The following is an 18595-nucleotide window of genomic DNA, read 5'->3' as shown; positions in this document are numbered from 1 at the left end:
CAGCCAGAACGTTGCTTGTGTTTGGTAGCTCAAAATGCTTCACACACTGCACAGATAAACATGTGACTCCTTTTGGGTGTATTGGGTTTATATTTTTACGCAATAAAATGTATTTATTTGGTTAGATTTCAATGTTTTCTATCAAACTAAAGCAGAAAAATAATATATATTTTTCGGAGACAGAGTCTCGCTCTGTAGCCCAGGCTGGAGTGCAGTGGCCCGATCTCGGCTCCCTGCAACCTCCGCCTCTCGGGTCCCGGTTCAAGCAATTCTCCTGCCTCTGCCTCCTGAGTAGCTGGAATTACAGGCATGAGCCGCCACCACCAGCTAATTTTTGTATTTTATAGTAGAGACGAGGTTTCAGCATGTTGGCCAAGCTGGTCTTGAACTCCTGACCTCATGATCCGCCTGCTTCAGCCTCCCAGAGTGCTGGGATTACAGGCGTGAGTCACCGTGCCAGGCCAAAAAATAATACTTTTTAAATATCTAACACTGTAAAATTCTTGTTTTGTTACAAAGAATTCTTAAAGATTTTTGTCCTTGTCATTCTGAATATGAAGGTGACATATTCAGACAGGGTATTTGTTTCAATACAGGATGTGTGTGAGACAGGGTGTTTGTTTCAATATAGGATGCCCATTATTACTATTTTTAAAAATTGCTTTCTGAGTATTGAAGTTTTCTATGCATTTGAATTGTCTGAAGTTTGCATGTAACAGGGAGAAAATAGAAAGCTTCCAAACCGGTTCGTCCAGTTAAAGCACTTAAGGTGGCTTAAGTCTTTGATATTGTAGAGCCAAGTAAGGAAGTTAGGAAGGCCGGGTTCCTTCTACCCTGTGAGGGGACTGTAAATGGTGTTTTTTGTCAGCATGCAGCTTGAAAGAGGTGAGGGCATGGCTTGGAAGAGAGGGCCCTACGCAGAGAATGAGGGACCTGAATTCCTCCTGTGCTTTCTGCTGAGTTTTCCTCCCAGGGAGTTGTGAGATTAGGTTAAGGTGTTACACTGAATGCTCCTAGCCTCACATCTGAAATACAGTTGAGTTTATGTGCGTTACAGTCTTGACATGGTCACTTCCTGTGTCTGGTTTTTTCCTCTGATATTGGCATGACTCCAGCATTCCCTCCACTCTGATGAAAGTCTGGGGATAAAGAAACAATTTTGTTTTGAGCCACAGTCTCACTCTGTCACCCAGGCTGGAATGCAGTGGTGCAATCGCAGCTCACTGCAATCTCCGTCTCCTGGGTTCAAGCGATTCTCTTGCCTCAGCCTCCTGAGTAGCTGGGATTACAGGCGGCCACCACCATGCCTGGCTAATTTTCATATTTTTAGTAGAGATGAGGTTTCACCATGTAGCCCAGGCTGGTCTGGAACTCATGACCTCAAGTGATCTGCCCTCCTTGGCCTCCCAAAGTGCTGATTTCACCATGCCCTGTCTGGAGAAACAAATATTTCCTAGCTGATATCATGTGGCATGTATCAGGGATACTCACGTGGCCCCTGCTGTCACAGAGTGTATAGTAAAACTGCGTATCAGGGATGGTGGGGAGAGGGTTGTGTTTTGTTTCCGTCATTGAAGATAGACATAAACTCAGTAAACTGTGGCCTGAGATTAGTTGGAAGTGAGAGAAGATAATTTTTTTATGTTATTTTATTTTTTATTTCCGTAGGTTTTTGGGGGAACAGATGGTGTTTGGTTACATGAGTAAGTTCTTTAGTGATGATTTGTGAGATTTTGGTGTACCTGTTACCTGAGCAGTAGACACTGTATCCACTTAGTACTCTTTTATCTCTCACCCTCACTCCTACACTTTCCCCCAAGTCACCAAAATCCATCGTATCATTCTTAAGCCTTTGCATGAGTGAGGATAATTTTCAATAGGGTCATGAGTACAGCTTCTCTGAGAAGAAGATGTTTAAATGGAGACATCAGCAATGAACACTAGAAAGCCAAGTGAATTGATAGGAGAAGACCGTAGGGGAAAGGAAAAAAGATGTGTGAAAATGCCATTTAGTATGAAAGAACTTAGTAGGTTCAAAGAGTGAAGGCAGCGTCCTGTTTAGAATGGCGTGAGAAGACGAAGAGGGGACAGATAAAGCTGGCAGGGTCTGCAGCGAGTCGATTGTGCAGAGAATAGTGGACCAGGAATTTGTGATTAATACCAGAATGAATGGAAGGAGTTGATTTGTGCCGGATGAGGAATCTGACTGATGTGGGGAGATCCTATTGGACAGGACAGGTGGGATTTGGGTAGTTAATGGAAAGTGTCCAAATGAGAGATGCAAGCGTCCACCAGCATGACGTGGGGTAGATGTGGAAGGATGGGTTTATCTGATGTGTATCCTGAAGATATGATGGGTAGGATTTCTAAGGTTGTGAGATTTTACTTATCTTGCCTATTGATTCTCTTGTCCCCTAACCTCCATAAGGCCATGAATGTGAATTTTATTTACTTGTTGTGTACCACTTTTGTTTGTGGCTACACCCAGAACAGGACCATGACTCAGGGTGCCCAGTGTGTGCTTGTGAATGAAGGAAAGACTCTGTCTTTGAGTTCAGGCTCTAGACATCACGTCGAGTCCACAACTCATGAGATGACCATGCCATGTTAACACAAATGACAAGATTTCATGATTTTGATAGCTTGGCTATTAATCCATTGTGTCAATATACCACATTTTCTTTATCCATTTGTTTGTTGATAGACGCTTAAGTTGCTTTTATATTTTGGCTATTGTGACTAGTGCTGCAGTAAACTCTAGAGTGCAGATATCTCTTTGACATGGTGATTTCATTTCCTTCGAATAAATACCCAGTAGTAGAATTGCTGAGTCATACAGTAGTACTACATTTAATTTTTAAAGGAACCTTCATACCGTTTTCCATAATGGTTATACTAATTGATGTTTCTGCCAGCAGTATCTAACAGTTCCCATTTCTCCACATCCATGCTATCATTTATTATTTTTTGTCATTTGATGATAGTCATTCTAATTGGGGTGAGATAATAACTCAGATGGTTTTGATTTGCATTTCCCTGATAATTACTGATGTTGAGCATTTTTTTCATATACCTGTTGGCCATGCGTATGTCTTTTGAGAAGAATTTATTTAGGTCTTTTGACCATCTTAAAAATCAGATTATTATTATTTTTGCTTCTGAGTTGTTTGAATTCTTTCTGTATCCTGGATATTAACCCTTATTGGATGCATAGTTTACAAATATTTTCTCCATTTTTGCAGGTTGTCTCTTCACTCTGTTGATTGTTTCCTTTGTTGTAAAGAGGCTTTTTAGTTTGATGTAATTCCATTTGTCTATTTTTGCTTGAGTTGCCTATGTTTTTGAGTTTTTCATAAAAAAATCCTTGCCCAGATGTGTGTCATGAAGTGTTTTCCCAGTCTTTCCTTCTAGTAGTTTCAGATGTCTTACTTAGGTCTTTAATCCACTTTGAGTTGATTTTGACATATGGTGAGATGTAAGAATCTAGTTTCATTCTTCTGTATATGAATATCCAGTTTTTCCAGCATTATTTGTTGAAGAGACCATCCTTTCCCCACTGTGTGTTTTTAGTGCTTTTGTTAGAAATCAGTTGGCTGTAGATGAGGAGATTTATTTCAGGGTTCTCTTCGGTTTCCTTATTCTATGTGTCTATTTTATTCATATGCCATGCTGTTTTGATTATTTTAGCTTTGTAATATATGTTGACATTGAGTAGTGTGATGTTTCCAGCTGTGTTCTTTTTCACTCAAGATTGCATTGGCTGCTTTCATGGTTCCATATGAATATTAGGATTATGTTTTCTTTTTTTTTTTATTTTTATTTTGAGACATGGTCTCGCCTGTCACCCAGGCTGGAGTGCAGTGGCTCCACCTTGGCTCACTGCAACCTCCACCTTTAAGACCCAGGCAATCCTCCTTCCTCAGCCTCCTAAGAAGCTGGGACTACAGGCATTCACTGCCACATCTGGCTAATGTTTGTAGCTTTTGTAGACACATGGTCTTACTATGTTGCCTAGGACAATCTCAAATCCCAAAGTGCTGGGATTATAGGCATAAGCCACTGCATTCAGCCTTGTAGAAACATTTTAAGAATATTCTTCCAGTCCATGAACACAGAATATTTATTTATTTACACCCTCTTCAGTTTCTTTCATCAGCGTTTTATAGTTTTCATTGTAGAGATCTTTGCCTCCTTGGTTAAATTTGTACACACACACACACACACACACACATATATTTGGTAGCTATTGTTAGTGGGATTGTTTTATTGATTTTTTTTTTAGAGACAGGGTTCGCTCTTATTGTCCGGGCTGGAGTGCAATGGCACAATCTCAGCTCACTCCAACTTCTGCCTCCTGAGTTCAGGTGATTCTCCTGCCTCAACCTCCTGAGAACCTGGGACTACAGGTGTCCACCACCATACCCAGCTAATTTTTGTGTTTTTAGTAGAGATGAGGCTTCACCATTTTGGCCAGGCTAGTCTTAAACTTCTGACCTCAGGTGATCCCCCCTACCTCTGCCTCCCAAAGTGCTGGGATTACAGGCGTGAGCCACTGCACCTGGCCACTTTCTTGACTTTTTTTTTCAGATAGCTCACTGTTGGCATATAGAAATGCTACTGATTTCTGCTTCCTACAATTTACTGTATTCCTTTATTCTAATAGTTTTTTGATGGTTTCTTCAGGATTTTCTGTTTATAAGATCATATTGTCTGAAAAAAGGCACAATTTGGCTTCCTATTTTCCAAATTGAATGCCCTTTATTTCTTTCCTTTGCCTAATTGCTCTACCCAGGACTTCCCGTACTATGTAGAATAGAAGTGGTAAAAGTGGGCATCCTTGTCTTGTTCTGGATCTTAGAAGAAAGGCTTTCTTTCAACTTTTCCTCATTCTGTAGGATGTTAGCTGGGAGTTTGTCATATATGGCCTTTATTGTGTTGAGATGCACTTTCTCTTTATTTTTATTTTTTGAGACAGAGTGTCCCTCTGTCACCCAGTGTGGAGTGCATGGCACGATCTAGGCTCACTGCAACCTCTGCCTCCTGAGTTCAAGAGATTCTCCTGCCTCAGCCTCCCAAATAGTTGGGAATACGGGCGCCTGCCACCACACCTGACTAATTTGTGAATTTTTAGTAAAGATGGGGTTTTACCATGTTAGCCAGGCTGGTCTGAAACTCCTGACCTCATGATCCACCTGCCTTGGCCTGCCAAAGTGCTGGGATTACAGGCTTGAGCCACCATGCCTGGCTGAGATGTACTTATTCTATACCTAATTTGTTAAGTGTTTTTATTATGAAAGATGTTAAATTTTATCAAATGCATTTTTTTCATCTATTAAAATTATGTTTTTTTGTTCTTGATTCTGTTAGTGTGGTACATCATGTTTGTTGATTAATGTATGTTAAACTATTCTTGCAACCTTGAGATGAATTTCACTTGATCATGGTGAATGATGTGTTTAATGTGCTGTTGAAATTGGATTGCTAGTATTTTGTTGAGGGTTTTCACATCTATGTTCATTGGGTATATTAGCCTGTAGCTTTCCTTTTTGTTATTGTCTGGTTTGGATATCAGGATGATGCTGGCTATGTAGAATGAGTTTGGAAAATTCTCCCCTCTTCAATTTTTTTGAATAGTTCGCAAAGGATTGATATTAGTTCTTGCTTAAATTTGGTAGATATCAGCAAGGAAGCCATCAGGTCCTGGGATTTCTTTGATGGGAGGCTTTTTATTGCAGGTTCAGTCTCATTAACTCATTATTGGTTTGTTCAGATTTTTTATTTCTTCTCGATTCAATTTTGGTAGGCTGTCTTTGTCCAGGATTTCTCTGTTCCTTCTAAGTTTGCAAATTTGTTGGTGATAACCACCTACATCAAAAAATTAGATCTCAAAAAAAAAAAAAACCCAACTTAATATTGCACCTCGAGGAATTTAAAAAAATAACAATCCCCAAAATTAATTGAAGGAAGAAATAATAAAGATCCAAGCAGTAATTAATGAAATAGAGAACGAAAAAAGAATATAAAAGGTTAGTGAAACAAAAAGTTGGTTTTATAAAAAGAAAAAATTGACAAACGTTTAGCTTAGACTAAGGAAAAAAAGAAGATTCAAATAAAATTAGAAATGAAAAAGACGACATAACTGATACCACAGAAATACGAAGGGTCCCAAGAGAACATTATAAACATGTGAGGATATAAGTGAAGCACAGACTTTGATCCAGCAGCTTTGGGGTGAGGCCTGTGATTCTGAATCTCTATCAAGCTCCTGGGTGAGGCTGAAGCTACTGGTCTGCAGACCACGCTTTCCCCAGCAGGGGTCTTGGATTTCAGGGAACTCTGATATCTAGAGAAGATAGAGGACAGCATTTGCTGAAAGAAAGGAAAGGGTGCATCATGGCAGCAAAATCAGGTACAAAGATATACATACTGTGCCATCAACTTGGAAAGTGAAATTGTGATTGAATGGGCTTCCCAGGGTCTCCCCTTTTTTTCTGATGACAAATATGTCTCCTCATTATAGCACCACATATCAGATTCTCTTGACCCCCACTTAGAGATTATCACTCATGCCTTCCTCTGCCATCCTGGATAGTTTTTTTTTTTTTTAATTGATTTAGCAGTTACGAATCAAGATGGGCTGGAAGTGGTGGCTCACACCTTTAATCCCAGCACTTTGGGAGGCTGAGGCCAAAGGATCTCTTGAAGCCAAGAGTTTGAGACCAGCCTGGGCAACATAGAGAGACCCCATTTCAAAGTGTAGTATTACATACCTGTAGTCCCAGCTTTTCAGGAGGCCGAAGCAGGAGGATTGCTTGAGCCCAGTAGGTCAAGGCTACAGTGAGCCATGATAGTGCTATTGCACTCCAACCTAAGGGACAAAATGAAACCTAATCTCAGAAAAAAAAATAAAGGAAAGAAAACAAGTGTGAATCCCTCGAGAATGAGTAGGGATGTTTTTATATTCATCACTCTATCCAGAGGTGAGCGAGGTGTCTGCCAGATCATAAACGCAGATGCAGCAGGATGTCCATGGCTCAGCCCTGCAGGCACAGACATCAGCAGTGGCAGCCCAGCGGTTGTGAGCCCTGATTCTGAAAGTGGAGAACTCTGGGTGCCCATGCTAGCTTTCCTGCTTACTGTCTTAGCTTCAGGTGTCCTTTGTAAATGGGGGTGATGATAATAGCAACTTGTCGGGCCAGGTGCATTGGCTCATGCCTGTAGTCCCAGCACTTTGGGAAGCCGGGAGTTCAAAACCCGCCTGGGCCACATAGACCCCATTTTTATAAAAAAGCGTATGAATTATCCTGCCATGGTGGCATGTGCCTGTAGTCCTAGCTACTCGGGAGGCTGAGCTGAGAGGGTCACTTGAGCCCGGGAGGGCAAGGCTGAATAGTGGTCCATGTTTGCACCACTGCTCTCCAGCCTGGATTTTAAAGTGAGACCTTGTCTCAATAATAGTAATAATAGCAATTTGTAATGGTGCAGATTAAAATGAGGCAATATGTGTGAAACTTTCAGCTCCTGTGCCTGCATCCAGGAAGTAGTGAGGGAACAGGTGCTGGAAACCAACCTTTGACAAAGGGATGCATGGAATCATGACTGTTTTGTTTTGTTTTTTTTTTGGCTTTTTAGTCAGGTTTAATAAGGACACGAGAAAATGAATTCCTCATCTCACCATTACCTCAGCTCCTGGCCCAGGAACACAACTACAGCTCCCCTGCGGGTCACCATCCTCACGTACTGTACAAAAGGACAGCAGAGGAGAAGGTCCAGCGGTACCGTGGCTACCCCGGCTCTGGCCGGAATTATCCTGGTTACTCCCCAAGTCACATTCCCCATGCATCTCAGAGTCGAGAGACAGAGTATCACCATCGAAGGTTGCAAAAGCAGCATTTTTGTGGACGACGCAAGAAATGTATGTAAGGAAACTTTTTCTTGTTCTGTTCTTATGTGGGCCTCGACAGGTTTTCCTGAGTGCCGTTGGGTGTACAAGCTTTGCAAGTCAAAATGAGGCTACCCTGAGCGTCCGTCTTGGCATAGGACCAGCAATTAGCTCTCTCAGGCACATGCTGGATGATCAATTCTTCTAGGTTAAACTAGGAAAGATTTAGATAGGGTTTCTCTTTTGCTCTTTTAGTATCTGCTACTTTTATGCCATAGGTCCCAATCTTTTCTTGATTTCTGTGCTTTTGAGAAAAGTACCTAGATTTCCAGTGATAAAAGAAATCAGAGATGAATGTCTATGTGTGATTGGGTGTCCCTTTTGAGGACATCAAGGAGAGACTTCCAGAAACAAGAAGATTAACCTGTGTGGGAGGTAGCTGTGAAATGCAGGGACCCTTGAGCATGGTTTGTGACCTAGATACAACCTTCAGCTGTTTGCGGACCACAATGTCCAATAGGAATGTAACATAAGCCCTACATACAATTTTATATTATTTTTTTTTCTGAGACGGAGTCTTGCTCTGTCGCCAGGTTGGAGTGGAGTGATGCAATCTTGGCTCACTGCAACCTCTGCCTCCTGGATTCAAGTGATTCTCCTGCCTCAGCTTCCCGAGTAACTAGTACTACAGGCACCATGCTCAGCTAATTTTTAGTATTTTAGTAGAGATGGGTTTTACCATGTTGGCCAGAATGGTTTCGAACTCCTGACCTCATGATCTGCCCACCTTGGCCTCCCAAAGTGCTGGGATTACAGGCATGAGTCACTGTGTCTGGCCACATTTTTACATTTTTTATTAGCCACAAGTTTTAAAAGTTTAAAAAAAGAGTAAATGAATTTTAATATTTTATTTAACCCAACATATACAAAATATTATCTCAACATGTAATCAATATTACATATTATTAGTGAGAGATTTACATTCTTTTTTTATACAAAGTTTTGGAAATCCAGTGTTTATTTTAAACTTACAGTACTTAAACCTGTCAATTCATATGATAAATTTTTACTGAAAACACTTAATCTCCATTTAACTTGCATAAAATTAAGGTCAAAAAAGTAGATTTACATACTCAAGTTGTTTCGGACATAATTAAAATATTTTCTTTTTTTTTCTGAGATGGAGTTTCACTCTTCTGCCCAGGCTAGAGTGAAGTGACGTGATCTCGGCTCACTGCAACCTCCACTGCCCAGGTTTAAGGGATTCTCCTGCCTCAGTCTTCTGAGTAGCTGGAATTACAGGCATGCGCCATCACACCTGGCTAATTTTTGAATTTTTGGTAGAGCCGGGTTCGCCATGTGTGCCAGGCTGGTCTCGAACTCCTGGCCTCTGGTGATCCACCCACCTCGACCTCCCAAAGTGCTAGGAGGCAGGCGCCAAAAGATTTTCAATAACTAAATCAAGTACTGCTTTTTAAACTTTTAAATTCTTCTGTAGCTCATTAGCTACATGGGGCAAGTGTGTATCAACTTGGATAGCAGAACCAGAAGGTGGTTATTCTCATGGAGAAGAGGAACTGATATTATGAAGATAGTAATCAGGAGGAATAATGGGATTATTTCTACCATTTTCACTGGTTTTTGATTTTTTTGGTGTCATTGAAATATCCTCATTAAGGAGCATCCATTTGGTGTGTATAGAGTATTAATTTAGCCTGTATTAAGGATAGTGATAATGTTTATAGTGGTCACACATACTCGATATGAGACATCAAAGCTAATCTTTACGGCAACCTTATAAACTGGTGTCACCTGTTTTCATAGTCAAGGAAACTGAGACTCAAGGTCCCTGAGCTCATAACTGGCCAACCTGAGTTTTTAAATCTAACTCTAAATAATTGGATCTTTTAATTTTACTCTGTGGAGAGCTACGTTTGCTATTATAGCTGGATGGGTTTATAGTACTAAAATATTTGTGTAGTAGTTAGTACACAGTTAATTCCTGAGCTTTCCATATGCCATTTTTTACCCCAGGAATGTGTGTAGTTGTTGTTCTCCCGTAGCTGAAGGCATCATGTCTGGTTGAGCAGGCACTTCGAGGTCTCTGCTCAATGGCCAGTATCCATTCTGTTAATTTGGTGCCCACACTCTACCAGTTATGAAAAGTGTTTAATACAGTTTTTTTTTTTTTTTTGAGACGGACTTTCGCTCATTACCCAGGCTGGAGTACAATGGCGCGATCTTGGCTCACTGCAACCTCCACCTCCTGGGTTTAGGCAGTTCTCCTGCCTCAGTCTCCTGAGTAGCTGGAATTACAGGCACGTGCCACTGTGCCCAGCAAATTTTTTGTATTTTTAGTAGAGACGGGGTTTCACCATGTTGACCAGGATGGTCTCGATCACTTGACCTCGTGATCCCTCCGCCTTGGCCTCTCAAAGTGCTGGGATTACAGGCATGAGCCACTGCACCCGGCCTTAATACAGTTTTTAATATCACCCCCAACTATGCTGTTTACCCAGTAACTAAGTCAATATCACAGTAAAGAGTTCTTACCACTTCTTATGTGCTGTGTTAAAGTTTGCGTTGATGAAACAAGAGTCTAAGACATGGGTCGTATTTTATAGCCGTTTACATTTTATTTAGAAAATAATATGTAAAGTGATATATTTAATGAATTCATAATAAATTTAGATCCAAAGGACAAACACTATTTCTGCAGTTTTTGAGTAGCAAAATGAGCATTTTCTACTTCCAAAGTTTCTCTCCACAAAATTGATTTTTTTTTACTAGAATTAGAGGTTGTTTTTATTGTTGTTTGAGATGAAGTCTTACCCTTTCGCTGAGACACTCTATCTCAAAGATACATGCCTAGGTGTGGTTGGGTGTTACTTTTGAGGTCATAAAGTGGAGACTTCCTTATGGAGTGCAGTGGTGTGACCTTGGCTCACTGTAACCTTTGCCTCCTCTTGGTTCAAGTGATCCTCCTGCCTCAGCCTCTCAAGTAGCTGGGATTACAAGCATACCCCATCACACCTGGCTAATTTCTGAAATTTTAGTACAGACAAGGTTTCACCACGTTGGCCAGGCTGGTCTCAAATTCCTGGCCTCAAGTGACCCACCACCTTTGCCTCCCAAATTGCTGGGATTACAGGTGTGAGCCACCATGCCTAGCCTAGAGCTTTTTTCTTTTTCTTTCTTTTTTTTAAATAAAACATTTTAGAGCATTTTTGAGTTACTGGAATCATCCATGCATCCATTATCCATTTATTTATGCATTTATTCCTCTATCCACCAACCCTTTAATCCATCCACCATCTTATTTATCCATCTATCTACCCATCCATCTGTCCACCCACCCACCCACCCACCCATCCATCCATCCACCCACCCACCCACCCACCCACCCATCCATCCATCCTATCCAGTCCATCCATGTACCCATCCATGAATCCAAACATTTATTGAGTGGATCTTTCTTGACTACATACTAGATGCAAGGCATCCAGGCAGGCACTGACAGCATCACTTGTTGGTGGATTGGTAAAGTGGCTGATTACCTAGTTTCTCTTCTTCCCTTGTTTCAGTTTCTTTCTCAGCTGGTCTTATCCAGATATTCTCTACTAATATCCCTTTCAAATGCTCTTATGTTCATCATAGATGCTCCCAAGCCTCCCACAGAGGACACCTATCTAAGGTTTGATGAATATGGGAGCTCTGGGCGACCCAGGAGATCAGCTGGAAAATCACAAAAGGGTCTAAATGTGGAAACTCTCGTGGTGGCAGACAAGAAAATGGTGGAAAAGCATGGCAAGGGAAATGTCACCACGTACATTCTCACAGTAATGAACATGGTAAGGGGGGCGGGTGCCATGAACCTTCTGGGTCTCCAAAGAAGATAAAAGTCATAGAATTCTCTTGCATGGGTTGAATAGCAGATGTGTTGGGTTGCTGCAAATATAACTGGTTTCTGCCATTACTTTTAATAGCTACGTATGTGGTTTTGTGTTTCTTTTAAGTTGAATTTTGAGGAAATTCCCTTCATATGTGCACGTATTTGGTAAAATTGAAGCCTATGTTCTTCAACCAACATGTCTGATTGATTCCCTCATAGAGTTTGGAAAATTTTGATATTTTGTTTGATTTCCATTGTTCCAATAGGTTTCTGGCCTATTTAAAGATGGGACTATTGGAAGTGACATAAATGTGGTTGTGGTGAGCCTAATTCTTCTGGAACAAGAACCTGTAAGTGGCGAACTTCATTTATGTCTTTGTTCAGTCTGCCATGCAGGATACCATTCTTGATCACCTCCTTTGTGCGCGAATCCATGTACTAGTCATTAGCTGCTTAAATTTGAAGCTAGACTGACTCTGTCCTCAAAGTACAATCTAAAACAGCTGTGGAATCACGTAATTAAAACACCAGAAAATAATTGTTTATATTTAAATGTATTTATATAATGCATGTACATATATATAAATGTTAAAGTATTATTACATAATATATAAATACATAATGTAAACATGAATATGAAATATAAATACATTACATAAAAAATATAAACGTTACGTAGGCTTCGCAAAGAAGGTGAATTTGCTCATGGATTTAAGGATCAGCTAGATTTTGCAAGTTTGATATGCTGAGTAATTGCTGGTAGATGCAGAAGGATATTTCAAAAATACGCTAAAGATAAGACATCAGAAAATTATTGTAGTAAACCTACTGTCTCCCCAGTACCATAGCAGGTAATACAGGGAATAAACAAGGGGTATTTAGCTGCCCTTGGATCGATCACAGTGAGATGCAAGACACAAACATGGGGCAAATTATAAAACCCAGAACATGTAATAAAGTGTTGAATTACATGGTACTGACTGCTTTGTAGTGTTTTTATGTTTAAACTGTGTTTCTTTGAGATAGGGATTACCATTCAAATGACAATTTTTTAAGTCCCCTGAGGCTTTTCCTCTTCATCTGTAACCCCAGTAAAAAACATAAAAAGCAGGAAGACAGACAAGACAAAAACTGATCTAATTGCCCAGGTGTGGAGAGCTACAGAAGTTAACAGCTCGTCAAAGGGGTTTTGCAATTTTAGAAAGATAGGATGTGTGCTGGTTAGGAGATACTTTTGTCTTCGCCTACTAATAGGTTGCCCAAGGACATTGCAACCAGCCAGAACTTTATTCACTGATAATTAAAGGTCTTGTCTAAAATCCCTAAACTTGACCAAGTCAACAGTTTTGACTAAGCAAACGTTTGACAAATGATTATTTTAGGGGTTGGTCATCTCTTATCCGGTGGAATCATATAATCATTTGTTTATTCATTCAGTGAATTTTCACTAGATTGATTGATTGAAACCTATGAGGTGCCAAATGTTTTGCTGGGAATTCTGACATCTATATTAAAAATTATGAGGCTTTATAGAAAAGCCATTGAACTTAATCACCATTAATTTATTATCATGTTTTAAAAGTTAAAATGGTTTTATAAAGGTGGTACCAGGTGGGATGAACTAAGATATTCCAACTGATGGCAGGTTTTTTTTGTGGAACTATAATCAATCATAAGCCACACAACAGAAACTTTGTAGTTGCTTTAAACATTGTGAGCATGTACCTAAAATAGATATTTTTTTGTCTCCTGCCTCAGCTAAGTGTTTTCCTCTACTGATCTTTTTCTCTACAAATATATTTCTGTGTTTGCCTGTACAAGTTCAATGATTCAGCATTCTTATCTCTGTGACAAATTCACACTTTGATTTGTGTGGGTTTCCCATAGGGAGGATTATTGATCAACCATCATGCAGACCAGTCCCTGCATAGTTTTTGTCAATGGCAGTCTGCCCTCATTGGAAAGAATGGCAAGAGACATGATCATGCCATCTTACTCACGGGATTTGATATTTGTTCTTGGAAGAATGAACCATGTGACACTCTAGGTATGGTATGAACAGATCCTTCATACACACCTGTTAGCCAAACACACAATATGGAAACTTTCTATGAATGACGGATAGCCCTTACCTTCCTTAATAAAGAGACATAATATTTAAATAGTGGAGTCACCTCATGTATCCACTGGTGACTATTGTTCTATTTAACTGAACTTAGAGTGTGGGGAGCCGATTTACTTTGTTCATTTTGTTTTTTTTCTTTTTCTTTTTCTTTTTTTTTTTTTGAGATGTAGTTTGACTTTTGTTGCCCAGGCTGGAGTGTAATTGCATGATCTCAGCTCACTGCAACCTCTGCCTCCTGGGTTCAAGAGGTTCTCCTGCCTCAGCCTCCCAAGTAACTGGGATTACAGGCATCTACCGTTATGCCTGGCTGATTTTTGTATTTTCAGTAGAGATGGGGTTTTATCATGTTGCCCAGTCTGGTCTTGAACTCCCGACCTCAGGTGATGTACCTGCCTCAGCCTCCCAAAGTGCTGGGATTACTAGTGTGAGCCACTTCTCCCGGCTTGTATTTTTCTTTATTGGTCCTATGGATGATTACTGAGGTGTGAGATACATAGTTTAACTAGAAAGTTATAGGTTATTCCATAAGCATCATGGTACCTAACTGTGCCACTAGGTCGCAGTGCCTTCTTTAGAAAGTTACTAGACTTTGAAGTACTCAGTTCTTCCATATTTGTACAAGGCAGTGATAGCAAGAATTGTATCTCTTACATCTATACTATATTTTCTAGTGTATTCCATTGCACATAATAGGAATTCAACATTTTTTAAAAGTCAATGGATGATTGTCTAAATCAGAGGTCAGCAAACTTTCTCTGTAAAAGGCCAGATAGTCAATATGTTAGACTATGCAGGCCATAGGTCTCTGTGGCAACTAGTCAGTTCTGCTGTATTGTTGAAAAAGTAGCCACAGGTGATATGTAAATAAATGAATGCAGATGTGTTATAATAAAACTTTATTTACAAAAACAGAAGACAGAAGACAGGAGCCACAGTTTGCTGATACAACTAATAGTTCAGATAGATGATAGAATTTTGTGGAGCTGAGAAATTATGTGATGTATTCCTCTCATGTTTTTACTCAAGAGTACTTTATAATGTCTTATATGATACATTAGAGATGACAGTCGGTTGGACTTTATAAGGGATTTTATTATTTTTTGTTTTTTGAGATAGTCTTGCTCTTGTAGTACAGGCTGGTGTTCAGTGGCACTATATTAGCTCACTGCAACCTCTGCCTCCCAAGTTCAGGTGAGTCTCCTGCCGCAGCCTCCTGAGTAGCTGGGATTACAGGTGCCCACTACCATGCCTGGCTAATTTTTGTATTTTTAATACAGATGGGGTTTCACCCTGTTGGACAGGCTGGTCTCAAACTCCTGACCTCAGGTGATCCACCTGCCTCGGCCTCCCAAAGTGCAGGGATTACAGGCATGAGCCACCAAGCCCAGCCAGGAATTTTATTTTTTATGTTTCTCAAGTTCTCTGCAGTTTCTTTGTTATGTCCTATAAATAAGTTTATTTTAACAATTCATTACTAATCATAATCTTCAAAAACACAACTGTTTTGGGAATTGTTCCATGGATTGGATTTTTATACCGAGAGATGGTATATATCCATTCATAATCTGAGTTTGGAACTTGCAGAGTGACATATGATAATCCGATGCATTGTTGATGTTTTGAAGAGAGATTCTGAGAAGCAGGCAGTGTTATCTGTTAACCAGAGACCAAAATGTAAGAAAAGACTTGGAAAAAACAAATAAAACACCAGAAATTCCACCAACTGTAACAGCTCACTTTAAGCGGTCTGTCCTGATGCATGGCACATGCACTTTGACCTCTCCTAGGTCTGTGCTTGATTTCTGAGTCCAGAATTTATGACTCTGAGATATTGAACAAGATAATTCACCACTCTCAGTTTCGGTTTCCTAAGCTAAAAGTACATACACACATAGACATAGACTAGACATATAGCAGTGTGTGAATTTGGTAACCATTAGTGCCGACCATGATGGCAGTAATGAGAATGATTCCACCTCTTACTTGTGCATTTATATTAGATTTCCCAGATGATCTCACTTCCATCTTGACAATAAGATAGGTACATTCAGTTCACAAGCATGCATTTAATACTAGATGGGTACATAGATTTGTTCTACTGATTATTAGGACCCAAAACTGGAAAGATACTTTCACACACTGCATTGTATTTCAAGATAGACTCAAGGGCTGGCCGGGATGCTTTTATAACGGCTTTTAGAGAGTGGTAGCTTTGGGAACAGAAGCACTTATCCCATTATAAGGCACCAGAGAAAAGTGAATTTAATCTGCACACATTGATTAGGCATTGTCATGTTTTCTGCTCTAGAAAAAGACCAGAATATATGTTTTCCCTTGGAAATTACACCCCGAACTTTGACGTTCATGCCACTGTTCGGTGAGCATTTTGCATTGGTTTCGCCGTCATTCTATCAGTTGCTCTTATCCAAATGATAAACTCAGACAGGCATATAAATATTCTGTGACTCACTGTACTAAATGCAAAATAGGAATGACCATATTCATACTGACCTCACAGGGCTGTTAGGAGGATCAAGTTATAACAATATGTAACAAGAACAAGAAAATAGGAAATGCCGCGTTTATGTATTATCATTACACAGGACAGAGAACTATAGACCTTGAGTTTTTCTTTTTTTTTTTCTTTTTTTTTTGCAAAAACATTGAATGAATTAATCTATTAAACTAAAACCATGTTGAACATTTTGAGGGCGTAAGAAATTATCACACATCTGTGTGCGCAGCCTTTGGATTCACATTTGTAACTGATCTTTCAATAGGGTTTGCCCCCATCAGTGGGATGTGCTCTAAGTACCGAAGTTGCACCATCAATGAGGACACAGGGCTTGGCCTTGCCTTCACCATCGCTCATGAGTCGGGGCACAAGTAAGTGGCTCTTTGACCCAGGACTTTATATGAAAACTAGCTGAGTGATTCATTGGCATTCCTCTAACGGTTATTGTTGACTTAGGTAGAAAAGCGAGGATAAGTCTTGTGTAAAGCTTAGAAGAGTTTCTGACTATACACAGGGCCCAATAAAAGCTAGTTATCGTTGATGTCATTCTGTTTAAATAACAGCATTTAATAGCCACACAGTATTACTTTGTGTGCACAGATTCCAAGTTATTTAACTGAGTCTCTAGTCTGTTAGGCATTTGCTTATTTTTGTTCATGTTTGGCAACAATGAAAACATTTTTAGCTGATTCTTTAAAGAGGAAATAATGATGGAGAAAAATAAATTCCCAGAGTGTAATGATGTGTTACTTATGCTACATTTTTATTTTATTTTTTATTTTTTGAGATGGGTTTTGCCCTGGTTGCCCAGGCTGGAATGCAGTGGCATTATCTCAGCTCACTGCAGCTCTGCCTCCTGGATTCAAGAAATTCTCCCACCTCAGCCTCCAAAGTGGCTGGGATTATAGATGCCCGCCACTATACGCAGCTAGTTTTTGTATTTTTAGTAGAGACTGGGTTTCACCCTGTTGCCCAGGCTTATCTCAAACTCCTGACCTTAGGTGATCCACCCGCGTAGGCTTCCCAAAGTGCTGGGATTATAGGCATGAGCCACCATGCCTAGCTGGCATGCTACTTAAAAAAAAAACTTTTGATGCATGTACTGAAAATTCTTTCAGTTGGCAACATTGCACGTACTTAATATTCTTTTAATTGGTGTTAGTAAATCTTCCCTTTATGGTGAAGATGATACTACCGAGAATTTTCAAACATTATTGGAGCAACAGCAGCTGCATTGGAACAAGTATATTACTTTACAAAATAATTATTTCAACATATAGTACTCTTTAGATATAGCAGTTTAGGAATGTTTGTGTGTATACGTGTGTGTATATTTTATTCAACATACAAGAAATAACTTATATTTTCAAAACATCCAGTTAATTTCTGACTTAAAAGCAAACATCATCCATTCAGCAACCATAGTTGATATTTTTATGTTTTGGCACTGGTTTCTTCTTCTTCCTCTTCTTCTTCCTCTTCCTCCTCCTCCTCCTCCTCTTCTTCCTCCTCTTCTTCCTCCTCTTCCTCCTCCTCCTCTTCTTCTTCTTCTTCTTTCTTCTTTCTTCTTTCTTCTTTTGTTGACAGAGTCTCTCACTCTGTTGCCCAGGCTGAAGTGCAGTGGCGTGATCTCAGCTCACTGCAACCTCTGCTTCCCAGGTTCAAGCGATTCTCCTGCCTCTGCCTCTCAAGTATCTGTGATTATAGGTGCCCACCACCACGCCTGGCCAATTTTTATAGTTTTAGTAGAGATGAGTTTCACCATGTTGGCCAGGCTGGTCTCAAACTCCTGACTTCAGGTGATCCATCCGCCTTGACCTCCCACAGTGCTGGGATTACACATGTGAGCCACCGTGCCCGGCCTCCCCAGTGCTCATTGTTAACCTGATTGTAATCTGCAAAATTTCTAGTACAAGTTTCCTTCCCCAGGAATACGAGAATATTGAGTCCTGGAATAGATAAAATAAACGATTTGGATCTTTCTTCTTTCATAATCAGCATCTCTCTGCACCTACTTGCTACACATCTGAACTTCTTTACTGTAATTCCATGGTTGGTGACAAGAAAAGAATTTTATTGTTTGAAATAAAATGATTTGGCTGTTCCGTCACTATAGCTTAGCTTAAATGTACATTTTAAGTTTACTATCATTTTCCAGCCCATACAACATGTATCAGCTAG

At 40.0% G+C, this 18595-nt stretch overlaps 1 protein-coding gene across 4 annotated transcripts in view; it reads left to right on the top strand.

Annotated features, from left to right (window-relative positions):
• ADAMTS18 (ADAM metallopeptidase with thrombospondin type 1 motif 18) overlaps positions 1-18595 on the top strand; it is a 173104-nt gene that overhangs the window by 60138 nt on the left and 94371 nt on the right. For 3 of the 4 annotated variants that reach the window (XR_013530523.1, XR_013530522.1, XM_078358380.1), the window contains exons 3-7: positions 7633-7919; positions 11540-11733; positions 12041-12124; positions 13662-13821; positions 16680-16785. Coding sequence is in view for 2 of the 4 variants with exons in the window: in XM_078358380.1 (XP_078214506.1) it covers positions 7658-7919; positions 11540-11733; positions 12041-12124; positions 13662-13821; positions 16680-16785 (806 nt within the window). In the remaining 2 variants the exon portion in view is untranslated. The remainder of the gene's footprint in view (positions 1-7632; positions 7920-11539; positions 11734-12040; positions 12125-13661; positions 13822-16679; positions 16786-18595) is intronic. The other variant, XM_035282470.3, reaches the window with a different exon arrangement.

Source organism: Callithrix jacchus, chromosome 20, assembly GCF_049354715.1.
Source record: "Callithrix jacchus isolate 240 chromosome 20, calJac240_pri, whole genome shotgun sequence".
Lineage (NCBI taxonomy): Eukaryota > Metazoa > Chordata > Mammalia > Primates > Cebidae > Callithrix > Callithrix jacchus.
The sequence above is the reverse complement of the archived record's forward strand: the minus strand, read 5'-3'. Positions and strand labels throughout refer to the sequence as shown.